Source organism: Limulus polyphemus, unplaced genomic scaffold (genome assembly GCF_000517525.1).
Source record: "Limulus polyphemus unplaced genomic scaffold, Limulus_polyphemus-2.1.2 Scaffold547, whole genome shotgun sequence".
Taxonomy (NCBI): domain Eukaryota; kingdom Metazoa; phylum Arthropoda; class Merostomata; order Xiphosura; family Limulidae; genus Limulus; species Limulus polyphemus.
Genome location: NW_013666157.1, coordinates 427,391 through 436,878, shown reverse-complemented (window position 1 = coordinate 436,878; position 9,488 = coordinate 427,391). Strand labels below are relative to the sequence as shown.

Sequence of the window (9,488 nt, the reverse complement as noted above, 5' to 3'; positions counted from 1 at the left end):
CAATGAGCTAGATACATACAGATGGCAATAGTAATGAGCTAGATACAGATGACAATAGTAGAAGATAAACCTTCCTTCAGCAGGTGCCTTTAGTTGTTATGATATTTCGATGCCTTTAGTCGTGACTATTTTAGAAGGAGAACACTGGGTAATTCAAACAAACTTCAGACGCAAAAAGCACAGTTCAAACAAATTTATGATACGAATACATAAATTAATAATTTGAAATGATAGTAATCATAATATAATCTAGAACTAACAGGAAACTGCAGATTTTGTAACTCAATCAACGAAGTTTAGGTTTAAACAAAGGATTACTTACCACCACCATAAGTACATAAGACATGCTTTGGTGTGCAAAGAAATTCTGAAAGAAACATACATAGAGGTAAGATCTGCAAGAACAAACTTAATCATTAAAGGATTTAGAGAATAAGTCAGTAAAGAACTCTCAGTCAACGTTGAAGAATAATAAAATATATTAAACTTTTCAAAATTACTATGCTAACCATTTAACTATAAAGATAGATCAGCTTTTAGATTTAAAAAGTGTATTGTAGGATTTCATAATAATAGAGAAGATTGAAAACAAAATTAAGAAATAATAATAACAACAAATCCATTGCATTATTCTTATTCATGATGCTACTAGTATCACAAAACGTCTAATGTCTAAAAACGCTTAACGGTACTTCTAGAATCAGGTCTATATATGAAACACCATTTTTCATATGTACATTAAAGTATATTCAGTGACGTATATACAACCGAAACTAGTTTTTTCTTCGAAGACTATACTTTTCTATAGCTAAAGAATTAAAATATTCTAAATAAGCGAGTGTTTTTCGAATAAATCAACGAGTGACTTAGTAAGTGTATTATGAACTAGTGATTTCGTACAATATATTATAGACGAGTGCTTTCGAACGTGCATTATGGGCAAGTGATTTGTACGATGTATCGTTAAAAACAGAGAACGATTACAAAAAGTATTTAAGTCTTTTAGGCTTACAACAAAATGCGAATGCATGAAGACGATATTTTATTAATCTGTTTATTTGTGAAAATTTATCGATAGGAAGTATTAAAAAATACTTTTAGGGAAACTATTATATTTTACAGACGTCAGTAGTTCAGCGACTAAACGATGCCGCTGTCTGGGATTACGCAACTGTTACGTAATAAACAAATGATACCGTTTGAGGTTTATATAACTATTAAGTAATATGTAAAGTAGGCCAACACCTGAGGGGTACTAATTGTGGAACCAGAGGACGCTGCTGTCCTTCGGAAGATGGTGTCATCATAGTTCGATACCAGAGGGCCTGTTACTGTAGGCGGATGCTGTTTCTAAGGTTCTATAGGTGGATGGTGTTACTAAGGTTCTTTAGATGAATGGTACTACTAAGATTCTATAGGCAGTGGTGTTACTAGGCTTATGGTCTTACTAGGGTTCTATAGATAGATGGTCTTACAAGGCATATTACATGCATTTTACAAAGGCAGATAGTGTTTCTATAGGTGGATAGCCCCTCGAGGTGGATTTCTGTACGTGGTGAGGGGACCTCCTAGAAAAGGTTCTGTATGCTAGGGTCAACTAAGTACCAGTGTTGAACGTTTTCAACAGGTGTTGTGGACATTGTGTCTGATGTTGGTGTTTGGGTATGGTGCCCACAAAACCTGGCATAGCAACAATGTCATTGTTTAGCGTTGTAATGCTTCCTCTCGTAGAGCTCCATGGTGGGTGGGGTCAGTGGGCACTGAATATTCTCCATTTCTTATGGATCCCTCACCAAGTGACCCCCAAAAAACCTTAAAAACACAAAAATTGGAAAGTGGCCACATCTAGCAGACTCTGTTCCACAGTCACCAACCCAGTTGGGTCCTGTGCCTCCTTTTTTAATCTTGCATTTTCTGTCTGACAAATCTTTAGGGCAAACGTCTCTCTTTTTCATTCAGAAGGGACTGGAAGGGCTTTGCTGGCTCTCCAAAGTCAGTCAACAAGTCACATTCTGGTGACATCTTGGTCGAGACATCTACAGCACAACATAGCAACCTATTCCTCAAATCGAAGTCTATATGGGATATACCTATTGATGTTACTCCCCATGCTACTTTGAATTCCGTCTGTGAAGTAACTGTTGAGAGGGATTTACTTGACATCCCCGAGTCTGAGATTCTCGCTGGTTTCTACAGCCAAGGAGTTTCAGCTGTTCAGCGTATTGCCATTTGTAAAGATGGAATTATGCAGCTTATCCAGATTCTTATTTTAACGTTTACATCTCCACATCCTCCTGCCTCTATCAAGGTGCATCCCTACATTCCTAATTGTCTAAGGTGTTTCCAGTATCACAAGTTCGGACACTCTGAGACATCTTATCGTGGTTCTTTGACGTGTGCTTGTTGTGGTGGCAAAGGCCACAATGCCTACGAGTGTCAACTGGACCCTCACTGCATCAATCGCGATGGTTCCCACTCCTCTTACTTTCGTTCTTGCCCTAAGTGGGTGAAGGAAAAGGAAGTATGATTCTTGAGAACTGTAAACCCCATTTCTTACCCCGAGGCTCGGAAGATGTTGTCCTCTCTTCCATCTCAGACTTGTGGTGCTGCACACTATTCCACTGCTACAGTGGGAGTGCAGAAAGATCTTTCTATGCCTCCAACAGAGTCTTTCTTTCACCATGTAAAGAGTCTTTTGCTCTCAATGGTTGCATGAGTTGACAAGTCCACATTTACTCCTGTCTCTATCCCCACCATTAAATCCAGTGACTACTCGGATCCCTCTCAGTCAGCCATGAGGTGCAGAACCATTATTGAGTCACGCCCTCAGTCACTGGAGTCACCTTCTTCCGACAGTGATATGCCAAAACGTCCTAAAGCATGTTCCATGGAGGACAATAGACCTCTTTGTACTAAATAAAAACGTTATGCCTCAAACATAGGTTCTCCACCCAGTTATTCTCCATGAAAGTAACAATAGCTACTTTGATACAGTGGAACTGTAGAGGTTTTCGGTCTAATTTGGTTGACATTAAGGCCTTGATCAATTCCTATCACCCCGGGTGTCTCTCTTTATAAGAAACATTCCTTTGGCCTGCTGATACTATCACATCTTGGCAGTTTTCCTTGAACAGGAATGACAGATGGTGTGATGGATGAGTTCATGGTGGTGTGGCACGTACCCACTATGTCTGTACCACTAGATATGTTCCTGGAGGCTATAATCATCCGTATCTCTATGGATCATACCATCACTGTGTGTTCTGTTTACCTGTCTCCAGGAGATACTTACAATCAAGTATCCCTTGATCATTTTATTGACCTGCTGCTGTCTCCTTTTTTCATGTTGGGAGACTTTAATGGATAGAATCCCATTTGGGGTGGTTACTGTTATCTTTCCCTCTTCATTACTGGTTCTTTCACCTATTTTGTTACTGCAATTGATTCCTCCATTTGTTCCACTTTACTTTTTATCAAGAGGCAGTGTTCATTTTCCCACCACTCCTTCACCTCTCTCTCAGAACTCGATCCTGCTATGGATAGTCTTCCATCTATTAACGACTGGATGGAGGCAGTAACTGATTGTATTATTCAAGCAGCTGTTCATTCCATCCCAAAACCTTGACAAGTTTCCTACAGTATTCTCGTCTATGGTGGACACCTGCCTGCCAGTGAGCATGGAAGGCTCAGAAATGGTCTTGGGATATCTTTCACAAGTATCCCACTCATTCCAACTGCATTACTTTCCAGCAAACCCATGTCCATGCTTGGCTAGTCAGTTGTTAAAGCCAGAAGGAACCTTGCAATAAGTTCACCACCAGCATCTCTTCTACCACCAGTTCTAAGGTCGTCTTGGACAAGATTTGGAAGGTCAGTGGGAAGTATGCTTATCATCCTCTTTCCGTCATGATCTCCAATGGCCATGAAGTTGCTGATGTACAGAGTATCGTCAATACTCTTGGGGAGTGCTTTTCCCACCTTTCCACTACTTTTGTCTCTTCTCCCACCTTCTTGGCCATCAAGTCTTGGGCTGATAGATCGCCACCTTCCTTTCGGGCAGATCATCTCTATGATTATAATCACCCATTTACACTGATGGAACTTAAACTCACTCTTCATCATTCTTGCAGTACTTTGGTCAGATTTGATGATATTCATTATGAGATGCTGCACCATCTCTCTCCTGTCTCTCTTCCTCTTCTTCTGGTTGTTTTGAACATTTGGCAGGAGAATTATTTTTCAGATGCTTGGCACAAGGCTATTGTCGTTCCTTTTTTGGAGCCTGGGAAGTATTTCAAGATTCCTTCTAATTATCGTCCTATTGCTTGGACTAGCTCTCTCTGTAAGGTTTTGGAGAGGATGGATAATGTTCATCTTGTTTTGTTCCTTAAATTAAACAACAACCCAATGTGGTTTTTGTTAACAGCACTCTACCGTGGACCATTTGATTTGTTTCAAAATCTTGATCAGGGAAGCCTTCCTCAAGAGAGAGCATCTTCTTTCTATATTCTTTCATCTTAAGAAGGCTTATAACACTACATGAATGTTTAGTATTTTGCAAGACCTCCATTTCTATCAGTTGCATGGCTATTTGCCCAGTATTATTATTGTATTTTTACTTGATGAGAGATTCCAAGTCCACGTGGGTTCTACCCTCTCCTGTTCTTTCACACAGGAATTTGGAGTTCCTCAGGGTTGTGTCTTGAGTGTCACTCGTTTCAGTATAGAGATCAATGTTATCAGTAAACAAATTCCTCCTACTGTTGCAAACAGTTTCTATGTTGACGACTTTCACCTTCATTTCTTCTATAAAACCGTTTGCATCTATTTTTGCTGTCAACGGGATTTACACCCTAATCCTTAGCTCTGACTCGGTGGTGTTACTCTTCCCATGGCTCCTGAGATGCAGTTTTTGGACTTATCTTTGGCTCTAATTTTACTTTCATTTCTCACATTAAACAGCTTTGTGTCAAGTGTACAATAGTACTGAACATCATTCACGTCCTCTCTTCTATGCTCCAGATCTATCATGCCCTCATATAATCCAAGCTGGACCATTGGTCTCTGGTCTATAGTTCTGCCAGGACCTCTGCTTGAAGATGTTGGATCCTGTGTACCATCTGAGGTTTCAGCTCTGCAAGGGGGCTTTCTGCACTTCAGCAGTCCTTAGTCTTTACACTGGGTTCCATAAACCTTCTCTTCACCTCTGACATTTGAAACTTTGCATTTTAACGAGCTTCGATTCTTGCCATTGCATTCCACCAAGGGTTGCATCTTCCTTCCTTGGGAGCTTCGCTCTTTCAGAATTGACAGTCAGTCATTCCTTCATTTGTCCTTCATATCCAGGCACAGCTGGCTGAATTGAGTCTGTCATTGGATTATGCTGCTGTATCTGATGGCCAGCCGAATCCTCCATGGCTTGTTACTGCCCCCACTTATGACCTTTCTTTGAATCATCTGAGGATGGTGGATACTCTTGATTGGAAGTATCGTCTTCTCTTTGCTGAACAACTTTCAAACCATTCTTCTGTTTAGGTTTTTAGGGCTGGTTTGAAATCAGGTGACTCTGTTGGAAGTACATCTTCTCTTTGCTGAACAGCTTTCGAAACATTCCCGTTTTTATGGATGGTTCGAAATCAGATGACTCTGTGGGTTCTGCCATGGTTTGTTGTGCCTTGGTGGTTGTTCACAGGATTTCTATACAGTTTCTGTGTTCACTGCTGAGTTGTATGCCATTTCACTTGCCTTGAATCACATAGAAGCTAGTTCTCCATTCATTTTTCGCGAACTTACTACCAAATTATACAATATTTACAAGTCAAGATATGAAGTGCAGAAAAGTTGGTCTTGATATGAAATTTCCTTATTCAATCTTGTCAGCAATGAAAATCGCGCTAAATGCCAGTATATTAGTCGACATTGCAAACGGAGGACCCAAGTTAAGCCTACAAACCAATGTTAAAGTCCCACAGGTTTAGGATATAGATATCGTAAGTTGTTTAGTCCTGACAACATCTTTTTACATTGGAAAGCAGTTCAAGACCTATAAAAGCCTTGATGCTTATAAGTAGTTTGTGGCCGGCTTAGTGCATGATGTCAGACTGTGGAAAGTGAACAAAATGTCCAACTACATAGCTTACTGGAGTGTACGTCAAAGTTGTTTTTAGTTACTAGGCCTATTGTTAATGTTCTATCAGTGGTAAATTTAGAACTTAGATATACTACACCGTATTGTGCTGCATGTTAAGACCTCTTGTCTTGTAAGACCACTTGCTTCAGTATACATTAGTCTATATTTTACATAAATAAGCCATGGGTTTTAAGACCACTTGTCTTTATTATCGCCCACCCATCACTGTTTCTGTGAGCCGGTATCATAGTATTTAGATTACGGAAGCACTAAATATCTACAAGCTACAGATCTTCCCAAGATCTGTACAATATAGTTGTGACAAGGTACATTGTTTTTATAAGTAATTATAACCAGATTTAAAACGGGAACTGCATAGTCTATGGTATGATGACGGTTTCCAGTCCTTGTCAATGTTGTCCGGGTCTGCTGCAGTTCATTTAACTCTACATACTGAATCTTTTGGAAACTTATAAAACGATAACTCCGCATTCTTTTTCAGGTTGTTTGTACAACCAACTGCTGCACATCTGAATGTCACTTCAAATAATTGATCCCAAATTCCAATACCAGCAACTACGTTGTGATTAATAGATTGTCTCTCTGTTACGCCCAAAATGGTGGTGTTTACTTTTAACGGCTTTCTGGTAATGTATGCATGACGTCACATGCATAGGGTTTATACACTGATTGAAGTTGTAGCTCTAGGCAAATATGTCTGCTTCAACATGCCATCAGCTGGGATGTGTCAGCAATAGGGCTGAAAGAGTTACCTATCTGTATTAAACGTTTTTCGAAATGGTAACAATATTAATTATCAAGCCTATATGCATAAAGTTCTCAATCAGAAAGATACAAGCTCTAGACAGAGATACAGGTGCTAAGGCGGTAGATACAGATGACAGTATGAATGAGATAGGTACAGTTAAAATTACTAACGACCTAGTTACAGGTGACACTACTAACAAGCAGGTTAAAAGTGACAGTACAAATGAGCTAATTACACTGACAGTAATAATGAGCAAGATACAGATGAAATTAATAATCAGTAAAATACAGATGACACAACTACTGCGCTAGATACAGATAACACTAATAATAAGCTACAGTGCCTTGCAAAAGTCTTCAACCCCTATGCTGGTAATAACTTTTAGGTATTTTCTTGTGAAATACATAACTCAAATGGCCAAAAAAGGTTTTACCAAAAGATTTATTCTAACAAAAATAGTAATAAAATGAAATTATGGATACCGATTAAACAATACTTTAGATTCTTTAATGATTTCAGAAAAATTATTTCAAATCTGAGGTTTGTTCTCTGGAGATATAGAACTAATGATATGATAGATATCAATGTATGTAACGAAAGTTATAAAGTTGTTATAAGCGATATTTTATTATGCTTACCTCATATAAAACTCTATCCCGAACAACAAACTAAATATGGTAGTTAAAAGTAATGTTCAGCATGGATCAAGTGTTACGTATATACAAGTGACAGTACTAAGTGTTAGATACAGATGAAACTACAAAAGACCTATTTACAGATGACACTATTGTTACGTCTCTGTTCGTTTGTTAATTTCCTGTAAAAATTCTTTCCGAAGAACTTCAGCGATACAAGTCCTTTTTTAAATAAAACTAGTTGATTCTTTCTCAATACAACTTTGCAATACACTTAATTTCTACAGGCACTATAACTTAAACACACGCTATAATTCACAACGATTCACGCACTTTACTTACAGTCGCTCGCTTTACTCAATTATCTCTCTCTATATCTCTATATCTGCAATCATTTGCCGGGCTTATATACTAAAATAGAGGGAGTGTAGCAAACACTCGGGCCTTCATGATCCTTCTAGAAACTCATCACGTGTTACCAGCGTCGTAACACTATTAATTAGCTAGATACAGATGACACTACTAATGATCTATATATAGTGACACTATTAGTAAGCTAAATACATATGACACTACTAATGATCTAGCTATAGTTTCAGTAATAATGATCTAGATGTAGTGACACTACTAGTAAGCTAGATACATATGACACTACTAACGACCTAGATACAGGTGACACTACTAACAAGGAAGTTACAGGTGACGGTACAAATGAGCTACTTACACTGACAGTACTAACGAGCTAAATAAAAATGAGACTAATAAAGAGATGGATACAAATGACAGAGCAAGATACAGGTGACTGTGCTAATAAAGAGATGGATACAAATGACACTACCAAAGAGCAAGATACAGGTGACTGTACTAATTAGCTAGATAAAAATAAGACTAATAAAGAGATGGATACAAATGACACTACCAAAGAGACAAGATACAGGTGACTGTGTTAATGAGCTAGATACAGATGACACTGTTTGTTTGTTGTTTTTTTGCGCAAAGCTACACGAGGGCTATCTGCGCCAGTGCAGTGGGAAGGCAGTTAGTCATCACCACCCACTAGTCATCACGAATAGTGGAATTGACCGTCACATTATAACGCCACCACGGCTGAAAGGGCGAGCATGTTTGGTGGGACGGGGATGCGAACCTGCGACCCGCAGATTGCGAGTCGAGCGTCCTAACCACCTGGCCATGCCGGGCCCTACAGATGACACAACTAACGAGGAAGATAGAGTTCACAGTACGAATATGCTAGGTATAGGTGGCAGTACTAATGAAGTAGATACACATGAAACTACTTGTAATGAGCTAGATACAGATGGCAATAGTAATGAGCTAGAAACATATCACCATAACTAAAGGCACCTGCTGAAGGAAGCTTTATCTTCTAAAATATCATCACAACTAAAGGCACCTGCTGAAGGAAGCTTTATCTTCTAAAATATCATCACAACTAAAGTTTATCTTTTAAAGTATAATTACGACTAAAGTCGCCTGATGAAGGAAGGTTTATCTTTTAAAGTATAATTACGACTAAAGTCGCCTGATGAAGGGAGGTTTATCTTTTAAAGTATAATTACGACTAAAGTCGCCTGATGAAGGGATGTTTATCTTTTAAAGTATAATTACGACTAAAGTCGCCTGATGAAGGGAGGTTTATCTTTTAAAGTATAATTACGACTAAAGTCGCCTGATGAAGGGAGGTTTATCTTTTAAAGTATAATTACGACTAAAGTCGCCTGATGAAGGGATGTCTTGCTTCTAAAAACGTTATTGCATTTTAAGTGAAATTAATTTAGTTTTACTTCCTGTCCTTAGATAATGGATTTTGAAGCTTCTTACGATAAACTACTAAATAACGTTGAGTGATAAATTTTCCATCAATGGTGTCCATTGGATCCACTTTTTTGGACTTTTACATCACTTACACCTAGCGTATTCTGACATAGGCGGC

At 38.6% G+C, this 9,488-nt stretch overlaps 1 protein-coding gene across 1 annotated transcript in view; it reads right to left on the bottom strand.

Annotated features, from left to right (window-relative positions):
- Positions 1 to 9,488, bottom strand: part of LOC106459017 (cyclic nucleotide-gated olfactory channel-like) — a 64,944-nt gene that overhangs the window by 44,737 nt on the left and 10,719 nt on the right. Inside the window, exon 4 of the mRNA XM_022385396.1 lies at positions 323 to 367. Coding sequence (XP_022241104.1) covers positions 323 to 367 — 45 coding nt within the window. The remainder of the gene's footprint in view (positions 1 to 322; positions 368 to 9,488) is intronic.